This window comes from Athene noctua, chromosome 24, assembly GCF_965140245.1.
Source record: "Athene noctua chromosome 24, bAthNoc1.hap1.1, whole genome shotgun sequence".
In the NCBI taxonomy this organism is placed as follows: domain Eukaryota; kingdom Metazoa; phylum Chordata; class Aves; order Strigiformes; family Strigidae; genus Athene; species Athene noctua.
This window is the reverse complement of record NC_134060.1, coordinates 8492374-8506559: the sequence shown is the minus strand read 5'-3', so window position 1 is coordinate 8506559 and position 14186 is coordinate 8492374. Positions and strand designations below refer to the sequence as shown.

Below are 14186 nucleotides of genomic sequence, written 5' to 3'. Positions count from 1 at the left end.
CTGGGTTGATATTAAACTCTTAAGCTTTGTGGTTCCATGAATATGTATATAACATACATTATATGTTGTAATTCAGTTCTTCCCTCTTGATTACTTAGACCCATGAGAGTTTTGTGCCTTTTTTCACTTCTTCCACAGAGATAAGTAGTAGGAGTGTGCAGAGACAGCACCCTTTAACTCCCCCCTGCGTCTGAGAACCTTTTTATATTTTCTGTAATTTCTGTAACTGAGAACTGTAGTCCTAGATCTTAACCAAATTGTGACTATAAACTTCTCTGCCCTCTTAAGTGGCTGGAGATACAAAGCTGTTTGCATCTCTGTTTCAGCAGTAGCAAACTGGTACATCCAAAGCAGGGAAGCTCTTTTCTGCCCCTTACAAAATGGATTTGTAGTTTTGGCTTTCAAGTGTAGTTTTCTCCTGTTTTAATGCTGATCTGGATAAAACTTTACGTTACCAGACATCTTGAGTATATCGTGGGAATTTGGACTCTCTCAGCTCTGGCATTGTTAATTTACTCCACATTTTAAAGCCATTAAGTTCTCATATCACTTAAGTGTCAGCAGGATGATGGATAGCTTAGCCTGGTTGGTGTGTACCAAAAGGCCGGAAGTGTTTACATACTGCTTCTGTTTCAGGCCAGAAATGTCTTTTTGAGCAAAAGCATACCTTCTAGTGAGAAACAAACTTGTGGAAGACTCAAGAGGAGAGAGTCCACCACACTTGGAAGTTCTAAAGGCTGACTGTTTCTCACTGCTGAAATGTATCATTAGAGCTGTATCCAAAGAGATACGAGGCTAAAGTCCACCCCATGGTCTCTTTTAAAAGAAAAAAACAAACATACAAAAAAGCAACAACAACAACAAAAAATCCCCAACAACTAACGTTCTTTCAGGATGAACTAAATGATTTGCTGTTGTCCAAGGAAACTTGTTAAGCAGTTCTATGTAAAAGCTGTATCCCTAGGGTGAAAGTGGAGAGAGTTGGACTTCATGTGTAGCTGAGACTTTTAAACTATTGGGACTGGAGAATAGACTTCAGTGATGTAGCATTTATTGTTCCAGAATAACATCTCTCTTCTTGTGACAACTATGGATAGATTTTTTGCTTGCAGTATGAAGACTGAAGAGAAACTAGTTAGGATTTGAATGAAACTTTCAGGTCTTCTAACTTGTCTAACCTGCATTTTCTCTTGACTAGTGAGTCAGGAGAGATCAGCGAGAGCTGTAGATTCTCATCCCCATGTCAGTCTGGCCTGTGATGGGCCCTGCCTAAGGTTCTGTCTACACAAAACATGGTGCAGCTGTAATGTGAGTAGGTACTTCCACATCAGCTTTAAAACTGGCTAGCCTAGGTGGCAAGCACTGAAGGCTTGAAGATACAAATGTTAGCACAGTCTAGTAACAGGTGTTTTTCTATTTAGAGAAGGTGTTAGCAGGTGTGTGTCACTCATGCTGAAGTCACATCTTTGTCTACCCTGCTGTTGATAGTGGTTATTAGATGGAAGGTGCTGGTTCAAACAGTGCTTCTGTGTTCATATGTGCTGCAGTTGCCCCCTCTGCTGTCTGGACAAACTCCTCAAGCTCCAGCTGCCTTCCCTCAGGGACAAGACAGGAGAATGAAGTGTTCTGTCTAACAATGAAATTGTATAGGTGTATAAATTCAAATTCTAGTACCGTACATAGCACTCCTTGTATGACAGAATTGCACACAGAGTGGTCTGTACCCACTGAAGAGCAAAGGTTCCAGGGTGCTGGAGCCCAGATGGAAGTTCCCTTTCTGATGGACTCCTGTCTTGTGAAACTAGTGTAATACTTCTTGACTATCAGATTACTTCCTCACTTTGAGGCTGTACCTTTAAGTCTATTTCAAAAATACTGTTGCTTGAAAATAAGGATAGCTTACTGGTCTAATGCTGAACTGTTGTTTGATGGAGGAGCCTTTTTTATTGACCTGCACTTACTTTGTGGCAGATGCAGGTCTAGTGATTATTTAGCCACAAGGTAGATGAATTCAAGTGGCTGATAATGACATAAAACTTTTAATTTGTAGGATTACTTTTGTTAGATCAGCCAGTTGAACTGATGAGGTGTGAGATTGCACATTACAGATGTAGTGGATATTACGGCTCACAAAAAGGAAGAGGCCTCTGCTCAATACAAACTGTGGTGATCACTGAAATCATTGCAGAGCTGATTTGAATCAGTACCCTGGGAAAGAGATAAGGTAATGTTGCTTTCTCTGCATCAGTAAATTGAGTTCAGTCAAAAGCATGACAAATGTCAGAGCTGGCTGGAAGGCCAGGCAACATTGAGATGGACTTGCTGCAATATGCATATTTAGCCTAATCCTACAGCTAAAACTAATGTGGAGGAATCACGTGCTGGAGGTTGCTTGCTAGCCATTATATAGGCTTAAGTACAGCATAAACATACACTTAAAATACTTAGTAAAATTGAATACATCAACTGAGACACACTCCTTTCTGTGACCAACTGCTGGTTTTAAGGGGCAGCAATTGCTTAATTCACTTCAAAGAAGGTCCTGTCTGGTTCAGAAAGACAGGATTGTGTTTGAAAGGTGATTTTATTCTGTGATGCTTGATCTACTGATTATTTGGACTCTATGTACAATTTTTCTAGCAATGTCATTAACACCTTTTGGATTTTGATTGTCAATAACAAAATGTAACTTTTTAAGTGTATTTTAATCGTAAGCCCGCATAATTATGTTTCAAGTCAATAAATTATTTACATTTTAATGAATTTTCATAGTATACTTCTAATAAGCTATGTAATTTGATAGACCAGAACTGAGTGGTGACTAAAACATTTACTAAAGATCTTTGAGAAGAGCAGGGAGTGAGATGACCAGAGACCCTCTGGTACAGTGTTGTTTGCAGGTCAGCTTCCCTTTGTGCTGTTATGGATTTGGTCCAAAGACAAGCCCTAGCATATGTACTTGAAAGTGTTCTGCTTATCTGTAGGATCCTTAAAAAAATTGTTTCCTGCAGAATTTTCTGGATCATATCCTTGATTTTTAGAGTAGCAATACATTGATGAAACATTTTCTGCTAGCCCCTGGCTGGCCTTTAACAGTCACTGTAAGCAAGCAGGGTTTTCCAGTGCAGCCCTGCTTGCTGCTGGCCAACCATTCCTATTATTCTGCTCTGTATCTTGCTTTATGCAGTGTCAGAGTGAGGCTGTGTAAGTGATCCAGACTGAAAGTATTCTAGTTTAGACAAAGAAAACAAACCTGTGAACAGCAGGTGAAAGTGAGGATGTTTTTGAGGCCCTATTAGCCTGGACAAGTGGCTTACATGAAGATGGAGCTGTAGTGCCATACTCATACTTGAGCCAGTCCTAACAATTTTTTGCTGCCAAAAAGCAGAAGATAAATTCCAGCCATACTGTAGTGCACAAGTCTGCCTTGTTTGTTGTTCTGGCTCTGAGCCCAGCTACCTGCAGTGAGCACATTCAGTGTAACCCAGCCAACACTGTGTATAGCTTTCTACAGATTAATGCTTGATTAGTTTACTGTGTGGTCAGACAAGTTCTAGCAAAGAAGTGCAACACTGGTGCTTCTGGAAGTTGTAAGCTGTTAAATCTGTTCAGCTGTAACATCACTCTCAGTCTAGAAAGGGAAAAATCTACCTCCCTTCCCTCCTGTCTTCATTAGCATATCAGGTACATGCCTGATGGCGGAGGGCTAATTCTCCAACCCAGCACAAACCTGTTGTTATTATTACTGCCTATTTGGAGAGGTTATGCTATTTCATTAGCTTAGCTCAGCTCATCCTGCAGCCTCAAGTCTGTGCCTCCAAGAGAAAATTAGTAAACTATATATATATGAGTTAGTGCTCTTGGTGCGAAGCTGCATTTCACAGCTGAAGATGAAAGCAAACAGGGTTTTATTTTTATTCCTAGCTAAAATTGGAAGATTTTGCAATGATTGTTTCTGGTAATCATAAGATAATGTGTAATGAGGTATTTGCTGTGTTTGGAGCTTGATCTAAGAAGTAGTGCTGCTCTGAGCAGTAGTTCTGAGCTAGCTGATTGTCTTAGTCTCTCCAAGGAGTCAGGCAGTCTACCAATCCATAAAATAATGTAATCTTTAACATTAACACAAGTGGTATTAAGTATGAATTGTGGCTAGGCACAACTTCAAAAAAACTTCTTTCCAGTCTGATACACCAGTAAGATTTTGTTTGTTTGTTTTTTACTTCTAAGCATTACTTGATATCTGTCTGTCTGGAGTTCTTTATGTGCTCTGCACTGCCTCACATCCATTTTAAAATGGAAAATTGCCCAGGTACTGTGAGTTGTCCTTTCTTGCCTTTCACCATCCTTAAGGACCCCTTCTAACAACATACTTTAACTTTGCAGAAAGAAGGGCTGGGATGAGAGAGAACAGGGCAAACACTAAAAGCTTTTTGCTCTGCCAAAAACTCTTAAGGAATAAGGGATTATCCAGAGCGAAGCTTTTATCTCACTATTCTTCCAACTCCCAACTATGTAAATGCACTGAATGACACAAAATGACTGATGCCTTGATAAACTATTTTTCAAATCTGTTTTGTTTCTGTTATGATGCTGAGTTAATTTTTTTAATACCTTATATATATATATATCCTATGCTTCCTTGCATAAGCTTCCCTTCACACAGTTCTTCCATGTTAGTCATCCTGACGTTCAGTTAAATTTTACGTTTTGTCACCTTTTTTGAAACTAAAGGGCAGTAGAAAAAGTTGCTGATATTCTGAGTGTATGCCTTTTTATTTTCATCTCTACTTCTGTTTTATGGTTTAAAATTAAAACACCTTGAATTATACTGCTTGTACATTACTTTCTTGTAGGCCTAGCTAGCTTGTCAGCTCTCTCTTCTCGACTATGAAAGACTGTTAATTGAATTTCTAGGCCTTTAAACAAAACAAGCAAAAAAACCCAAACAAACCTCTCCCCAAAAATGTTCCCAGGAAATAATTGTCCGTTTTTGTGCAATAAATGTATCCCAGGTCAGATCCATAACAAGGCCTCATTCACTTTCACTTGGCTTAGGGTTCAAGAGTAGCAGTGCAGTAATTCAGAGGAAAAACCTTGCCAATATTCAGTGTGAAGTTTGCTTAGGTGTGTTTTTCTTGATTTTTGGTTTTAGAGGCTATGGTTGACCTTGCATCTGGAAACCAGTATGTGTAACTTGATGCACAGGGTGCTTAAGTTAGCAAAGGCGAAGTTTGTTCTACTAAAGGAACAGAAGAAAAACTTTTTTCAAGTGACATAAAAAATACATATCCTGTCACTGCTGCTTTTCTGTTTCTGTGGCACTCATGGCAAAGCAATGCAAAGTGACAGATTGCATCATTCAGTGCCTGTGTTGCCTTGGTTATAATAAATTGCTTAACAGAACGGCTCTGTACTCAAATGGTACAAGCAGTAAAGCACACAACTGTGCAAAGACAGTAGACAAAGCCCTCACCCTATGCACCCCTCATGTAACACTTAACAAAGTGTGTTCTGTTACAGGTATCTTAGTGCTGAGTGGCAGTTACACCATTTGAATGCAGGTAGCAGCATCTAAGCTACTGTGCTATCAGGAGAGAGATGGCTGCTCTCCATTACGATACATCTCACCTATTTTGAATTTCCGTATGAAAAGTTGAGCCTCTGCATGTGTGGGTTTTTTCCTTGTCTAGAAAGGAAGTCTATGCAGCTATAGATGCCCTCTTTAAGTGAGAGAAATCCTATTACCGGTGTCTTTCCCCATTAAATAACAGGAGATACACTGTGTTTTGGTCTGATGCTTTTTTAGGAATAAGGCACAGTAGCACTTCTCTTCAGAAACTCTTGGAGGTGGTGGACACCTGATTGAAGTGTGTGCTGTTTTTTAATAACACTTAAATTGTTGTGGTGTCAACTCTGAACTCAGGTATGTAGACTCTGGACATTGTGTATATCTGCAGTGTTCTTACATTCTGCTTTCAACTCTTTGCAGGGAACTGACACTTTTCTGGAGCAAACTGCAGAGAAGAATAGATCCTTCTTTAGATTCCTTTTTGGAGAGATGTCGTCAGTTTGGCATCATTGCCAAGACACTACAGCATTTATTTTTCTTGATAAGAGTCATACAATCTGAAGTAAGTAAGCTGCAGTCCAGAGTCTTTGGACACAGCTAGAACTGTTTACGTGAATTTATGCTTTTCTTAATTCTACTGAACTGGTATGAAATACAGCTTGTTTCATTATTCATACTTTCTGATTAGGTGCCTAATAACTTGCTAATAAAAATCTCTGTAAAATGCCTGCCATCATAATTTTGTGTCAGCGTGACACATTAAAGTGACCTTCAGTCAATGTGAAATGGTTCGTTTGTTACTCTGAAAATACAGTATGACAGTATTTTGCAAACAAAGCATAGCTGTGTTTTCATCTGGTGCCTGTTTAGCAGCGAGAAACAGCAGCAATTTTCTGCTGCATCTCTAAAGAATGTAAACTTGGCTGAGATGTCTCATGTTTTTGTAATCTGAGAAAATACCTTTTCCTCAAAATGTATGATACAATCACATCTAGACTTCTACATTCTATTCTGGTGCCTATCTTTAGAAAGTTGTAGAAAGGTCCAAGAGATGCTTAACAGTAATTCTTATAAATTTATAATCTCTGTTTGGGGAGTAATGGAAGGTCTTTAATTGATCCATCTACCCAGAAGGTAAATTCAGCGTGCTCTTCATAAGCCAAGCAGAAGGGATAGCTGTGCTTCATCTGGGTAGTTGCTCAATAGGATGTTTCTGTATTCCTTTGACAACTACTCTGACACTTGGAATTGGTTAGACTGAAATTTGCTGTCTGGTCACTATATGAGAGTAGATTTGTAGAGGCCAGTTATGAATGAAAATTAATCAGGTGCCCTTTCATGGAGGAAAAATAAGATAGCTGATAATAACAGGGTTTTAACTGTTTTAGTAATAGGAATACACAGATCACAAGCCTTAAATTAGCTATGGGATTTTCTCTCAGGAATGTTGTCATTTCCAAAAGATTTCAGATATTTCTCCCTGGAAAAACAGCATAGTTTTGCACATGTAGAGCAGAGTTTGCCACATGAACTTGTTTTATGAATGTTTCAGTTAACAGTACCCTCCCAAATTTGCTCATCTTGCATTCTTATATGGACATGAGTCAATTCAGAGGTAAGGCATCAAATGGATTATGGATAAAACAGTTGAGGGGCCTTTTCTCAATTAAATTTCTCTCCAGCTTCACATTTGTTTGCCCTGGAGTCTTTCACTGACTGAAGTTAATTCTGGGAACCACTTGAGTTATCAAGTGTGACTTAATAAGAGCAAATATCAGCCCTATTTTAGAGTCAGAGAAGGGATCAGAAAAGGCCACATGATTGTCCTTTTTGACAGATCATAGAGGAGAGTCCAGAACTCATATTTGGCAGAGGTGAATTCTGGTAGTGATTGCACAGAGAAATGTTTGATCCTTGTTTCTCTAATGTTAGCCTGTTTCTACTTTTAAAACATGCATGAATGTGTGCTTTATATATAAAAGCATAATGCATTGTTAATTATATACCAGTTCTTTCTGTGTTTCCATATTAAAATATCTTCTGGGGAAACAGCCTTTTTTTATTGCTATCTAGCAAATTAGCACTGTTATTGAATTAAAGTAGTATTGCATGACTTCCAATAGGCAGTACACAGTGAGCATAAGAGCTTGCTAATTCGTTTAACTTGTTCTTAGTTATTTTGGATTTTACCATCTGAGGTGGTGTGGATGTGGTTGTATTAGCCACATTTCATGTCTCTGTGCTACTCATAAATATCTTAACTGTTACTTCTCTGTACAAATGACTAAATAGTTACTTCATGCATTCAGATTCTTTATGCTGAAAAGTATGCTTTTAGAACAAGGTAACTTTCAATTTCGTCCATGTAGAATTTGGAATGTATAATTCATTTTTTTTAAAATAGGCATGTAAATATTTGTAGGTATCTTCCTGATACTATTGAGCAGCACCTCAAAGTTGCATAGATTCCTCAGAATATGTTTGGAAGTGAAATGCCAGTTATCTTCACCACAAATAATTTTTGCTACTCTACTGCTTATGTTGCTGAAGGTTATTTTGGTTTAGGTTATGTAATTTCCTTATTCAGAGTACTGCGTGTTCTGAATTAATATCCTATGTGGATGATGTGGGAGAAATATATATGGAAGATTTACACCATTTTCTTTTACACATCTGACTTAGTTACCATCTAGTGCCTCAACTAGTTCGTGTGACTCCTCCCCAGAGTGCACTAAATGTGCAGTGGCTCCCCTCACTTGAGAAGTAGAAGAGGTTCCTCACATAAAGTAAGCTACAGCTTTTAAGAATATGGTCAGTGACTCGGGCACTTAACACTCAGAAGCCTGAAAATCTTCTGAATGGGCTGTAGTCTATGAGATGTTCTCATCGCATGTTTTTTTATAGAACAGTTCTAGAGAGAGTATATGTATGAAAGAAAAGCAACATTTGTTTTGTAGCTGTTTGTTTATGTTTGGTTTTTTTTAAACAGGCAGAAGAAGCAGGACTTGCTGTATCTGTTTTGTTATGTGTGAGAGCCCTTCAGATCAGATCAAATGGAAGCGATGAAATGAAGACATCAGTATGTAAAACAATTGCATGCCTTTTACCAGAAGACCTTGAAGTTAGAAGAGCTTGTCAGCTCACAGAATTTTTACTTGAGCCAACTTTGAGTGGATTTAATGTGTTGGAAGAGCTCTATATGCAACCAGATCAAAAATTTGATGAAGAAAATGCACTGGTTCCAAATTCACTCCGCTGTGAGCTGCTGTTAGCTTTAAAAGCATATTGGCCATTTGATCCTGAATTTTGGGACTGGAAGACTTTAAAGCGACATTGCCTTAAACTGTTAGGGAAAGTAGCTTCTGATTCTGAGGATGATGCAAGTTGTAATATGTCAATCAATGAAACCGACATGTTAGAAACATTCTTTAGTGACTATGATGAGACAAAAGAACATAAATATTATGATGGAAAAGACATAGTGAGCCACCCTAAAGAAAAAGCAAGAGTTAAAAAACCAATTGGTTCTTCAGAAAGATACCAGAGATGGCTACAATACAAATTTTTTTGTGTGCTCTGCAAAAGGGAGTGTATAGAGGCTAGAATACTGCATCATTCTAAAATGCATATGGAAGATGGTGTTTATACGTGTCCAGTGTGTACCAAAAAGTTCAAGAGAAAGGAAATTTTTGTACCACATGTAATGGAGCATGTTAAAATGCCACCTAGTAGAACACACAGACCTAAAAAGAAAATAATACTGAAAAAAGAGAGGTCACCACAAAAGACAACAGCTTCCAGCAGCCCACCCCCAGTGTTTCAGGAAAAGCCACATCAGCCACAGCTGCCTGAAAGCTTTGAAAATGACACACATGAATATGTCACATTCAGCCAACTGGAAAACTGCCAGCTACAAGACAGAGACATCTATCCATGTCCTGGAACAGATTGCTCTAGGGTCTTTAAACAGTTTAAATACTTAAGTGTACATCTGAAAGCTGAACATCAAAACAATGATGAAAATGCAAAACACTACTTGGACATGAAAAACAGGAGAGAGAAGTGTGCTTTCTGTCGCCGACACTTCATGACATCCTTTCACTTGCGGGAGCACGAGCGTGTGCACTGTGGACCTCAGCCCTATATGTGTGTGTCGATGGATTGCTACGCCAGATTTGGGTCAGTTAATGAGCTTCTCAATCACAAACAAACACATGATGATCTTCGCTATAAGTGTGAGCTAAATGGCTGTAATATTGTGTTCAGTGACTTAGGGCAACTTTACCATCATGAGGCACAGCACTTCAGAGATGCGTCATACACCTGCAACTTCTTTGGCTGCAAAAAGTTTTATTATTCAAAAACTGAATTTCAGAATCACCTTGCAGTGCATAATATTGAAGTGTCAAATGGGGAAGTGAAGCAAACAGTAAAACTTGAAGAGTCGGTTTCAAAAGACAAATGCAGTTATCTTCCCAAGTCCCAACTTCGTGAACAATCTGAAAATTCCAATTTGAATAACTTGGATCCCTCAAGCTCTCAGGGAATTCCACAGATTAAGGAAGAAGCTCTCTCTGACAGTGAAGACCTAGATAGTGAAAGTAATTGCAGTCTTCATGGTGGGGACCACAGCACAGATGCTGCAGTAAACCAAGGCCAGGTGTCTCCTCTGCTGATTGAAGCAATGGCTCACAATCAGTCTGTTCCAGGCTTTCGCATGTCCCAGGAAGGAGTCTTCCATCCAGCAGATGTGAAACAACAGTGTTCCAATGTGGCAGTTTGCTTTGATGAAAAAAAGCTTTCCTGTGGTTTCGAAGGCTGCTGTTCCACACACAAAAATTCCAGAAGTATGCAAAAACACCTTCGCAGGGCCCATCCATATAGCTTTAAAGGTAGAAAAAATATGGAGATGAAAACTAAAGACTTTCTCGATCTGTTGAATGATGCTCAGGACAGTAAATCCCCTACAGATGTTAGTACAGAGTTAGGTCATAATTCAGATACAAATGCTGACTCTCCAGAAAGCTTGTATTGTACTATAGATGCTAAAGGAAGCAATGGCCTGAAGGAAGAAACCTATCCTTCCTCCCCAGAAACATCTTTTCATGATAGTTCTAGAGAATCAAATATTGAAGATAACATGTTGGAACTAATGTTAGGCTTGAAACATCTAAGCTTAAAAAATTCTAACATTCAGAATTCTTCAAGACACAAGCCTTTTTTGGGCTCTTTACAGTCCTATTCATCTAGGGATGCCAAGTGCCCTGAGTCAGGAGACGAAACTACCTCAAAATTTCAGCTTCAAGAGCAAGATAATTTACCCAGCCAGTACCTTACTCAGCTGGCAGCTAAACCATTTTTCTGTGAATGTCAAGGATGTACATGTGAGTTTGTGACCAGAGAAGCTCTCCTAATGCATTATGTGAAAAAGCATAACTATTCAAAAGAAATGGTTCTTCAGTTAAATATGTTCCAGCATCGGTACTCACCATTTAAGTGTCATATTTGCCAAAGATCATTTACAAGAAAAACACACCTTAGAATTCACTATAGAAACAAACATCAAATTGGCTGTGAGAGGGTATCTCACAAGGTATGTTCTAATGAAAAATTTGATCATGTAGGTTTATGTACAGATGACATGCATAAAAATAGCACTGTTCCAGCACCTGTCTGTGCAACCAACGTTGAATTCAGTGAACATTCAGATCACTCTGAACAGCTGTGTCATCCTAAAAAGGAGGACTGTAGTTCCGAGACAGATTTGGAGTCCAGTGAAGAGACAGACAATAATGTAACAGGAAAAACATCTAACATAGCTTCTCTGGACAGTCATAGGGAAGAACTGGAAGCAAGACAGGGAAGAGGAAGCAAAAGAACAGTTGCGAAAGGAAACTTATGTTATATATTGCATAAGTACCACAAACCATTTCACTGTATACATAAAAGTTGCAACTCAGCATTTACCAACCAGAAAGGTTTGATTCGCCATTATAGAACTGTTCACCAGTATAATAAGGAACAGCTCTGCTTAGAAAAAGACAAGGCAAGAACAAAAAGGGAACTTGTCAAGTGTAAAAAAATATTTGCATGCACATACAAGGAGTGTGGTAAGCGTTTTCTATGTTCTAAAGCTCTTGCTAAGCATTGTAGTGACTTCCACAATGAACACTTAGATGATCAAAAACTGCTTTCTGAAGCTGAATCTGCAAGATTTGCTTGTAACCAAGCCCAGTGCCCTGCTGTATTTTATACCTTTAATAAGCTTAAACAGCACCTAATAGAAGAACATGCCAATGAAGAAAAATTAAACAAAGATTTTGAAATCCATTGTGACCTTAATGGCTGTGATCGAATTTTCACAAATTACAGTCACTACTCTCAACATGTTTATTTCCGACATAGTGAATATTATGATAGTCTCTTTGGAAATCAGAAAGAGGAGGAAGATAATCAAGATAAAGATAAAAATGAACAAAGTTATGTGAAAGACAGTGTTGACATTAGCAAGCAGAATGGGAAGCAGTCAAAAGAAAAACCTAAACGAATTAGCAGGAGTAGAGAAAAACATTTGCTGAATTTCAAAACAAAAGAGGAAGCCCTACAAATGTGCAAAGAGAAGTCTAACCAGACCCAGTACCCTTGCATGGTTCAGGGATGTTTGTCTGTTGTCAAACTGGAAAGCAGCATAGTGAGGCACTATAAGCGCACCCATCAGATGACCAGTATGTACATAGAGCAGCGGCTGCAGAAACTTGTTGTTTGTGTTAAATGTGGCATAATGATTGAAAAACAGTCCTGCTCCGACACAGCTACAGACTTGAATAAAAAAGATGTGGAAGTTAAAGAGGATAAATCAACTAATCCTGAGTCTGTGCAGGAAAGTGAAAAACCTCTTGTTCCAAATACTGACTGTGATGCTCAAGATGTAAGCAGTGAAGACCAAAAAAGATGCCCATCGAGTAGTGTGAGTTTTGATGCCAGTGCCTTTATGTATTCAGGCACTTTAAAATATAACCACAGTTCAAAGAACACCTGTTTTGAAGAGCATAGCATCAGGGAGACAGTTACATGTAAAACTGAAGATTTTTCTGAAAATAGTGAAAGAGAGAATAGCTCTTATTTCTCTAGTTTACAATTAGAGTTGCCAAGAGAGAAAGATCCAGAAGGATGTCAACATAGTGCAGTTAATCAAAATGCAAAAAGAAACGTACTTTGTGCTACAAAAGACAAATTTCAGAAGCCTCCAGTGTCAAAACCATTTGATTTAAAGACATATAAACCAATGGGATTTGAGTCTTCATTTTTAAAATTTATTCAGGAAAGTGAGGGGAAAGATGATGATGACGATGATGATTTTGATGAAGTAGTAGAATGGGAATCTCCTGAGCAGTTGCCAGTAGATGAAACTGTGCAAAAAGAGGGAGACAGTCAAGGGGATGCACCAGTAAACAACTTTGTAAATGACAAAAATGTAATCATAACCCAAAATAATCATGGGCAGCTAACAGAAATCCAGCCCTTGTTGTCAGAATCGTCATCTGCCCCTTCTTTAGAAAATTTGAGGGCAATCTTGGACAAGGCGCTAACAGACTGTGGAGACCTTGCCTTAAAACAGCTTCATTACTTAAGACCAGTAGTTGTTCTTGAAAGATCCAAGTTTTCCACACCTCTCATAGACTTATTTCCAACAAAAAAGGCAGATGAGCTCTGTGTAGGAAGCACGTAAGTAGTTTTGCTTAGAGCAGATTGCCTCCACTACTGCTATATGGGGAGAACTTCAGATTAGAACAGTAATTGTTACAGTACACACTGTTTAGGTTAGTTTAGACTGTTTAATTCCATGAATGTATAATATCTGTCAAAAGTATTGGCCAAGTTAATTTAGCTCCCCATTTTTTTCAATGGACTATGCTGATTTTGGTGCTATTTAACACATCAGAATTCTGGGGGCTTCCTCTTGAAGGGTAAATGTGCATGATTGTATATGGAACAAGTACTAGGGTACCAGGGTTTGGGGGGCGATGGAGTTATTACTTGACTTGAATGTGCACCCTAGGGTGCTTTGTGTAACATATTGTACACTACAGCATCTTATATTTTTTGAGTTATGAGTTTCAATAAATTACAGTTTTTCACCCATTTGTTTACTGTACAGTAAATCTTTAATGTGGTTTACTTGTAATTGAATTTGGGACCATTCTGAGTGCATTGGACAATGTTGCTTAAGTTTTATGCATTTGTAGATAATTTATCAGACTGATGAAACAGTATAGATACAGAAAAGTAAAGTATTACGTTTTATTTTATAATATTCTCTGTGCTTTTTTCAGACTTGAAAGAATTATAATTAGTACAGGCAGAAAACACTTGCCACTTAGAGATGAAAATGTCCTAGTTACCTTTCCCTTTAAAGGAAGAAGGTGCTTCTGAGAGTGTGTGGTACAGCATAAGTGTTGGAAGAGCATTGCCAGACTTTCGAGAGAGTCGTGTCACATGAAAGTATCAGTGCACATTTTGGGTTCCATGGTTAGCTTTTTTGAGAATGAATAAAACCTAGCTGGAAGATTCACCAGAAGACTAATCCAATATTTTAATATCTGTTTCTTGTTCTTCT

General features: G+C 38.4%; 1 protein-coding gene across 1 annotated transcript in view; it reads left to right on the top strand.

The window, feature by feature from the left end:
- RLF (RLF zinc finger) overlaps nt 1-13770 on the top strand; it is a 51332-nt gene extending 37562 nt beyond the window's left edge. The window contains exons 7-8 of the mRNA XM_074926225.1: nt 5990-6131; nt 8559-13770. Coding sequence (XP_074782326.1) covers nt 5990-6131; nt 8559-13298 — 4882 coding nt within the window. The 3' untranslated portion in view covers nt 13299-13770. The remainder of the gene's footprint in view (nt 1-5989; nt 6132-8558) is intronic.
- The last annotated feature ends 416 nt before the right edge of the window (nt 13771-14186 follow it).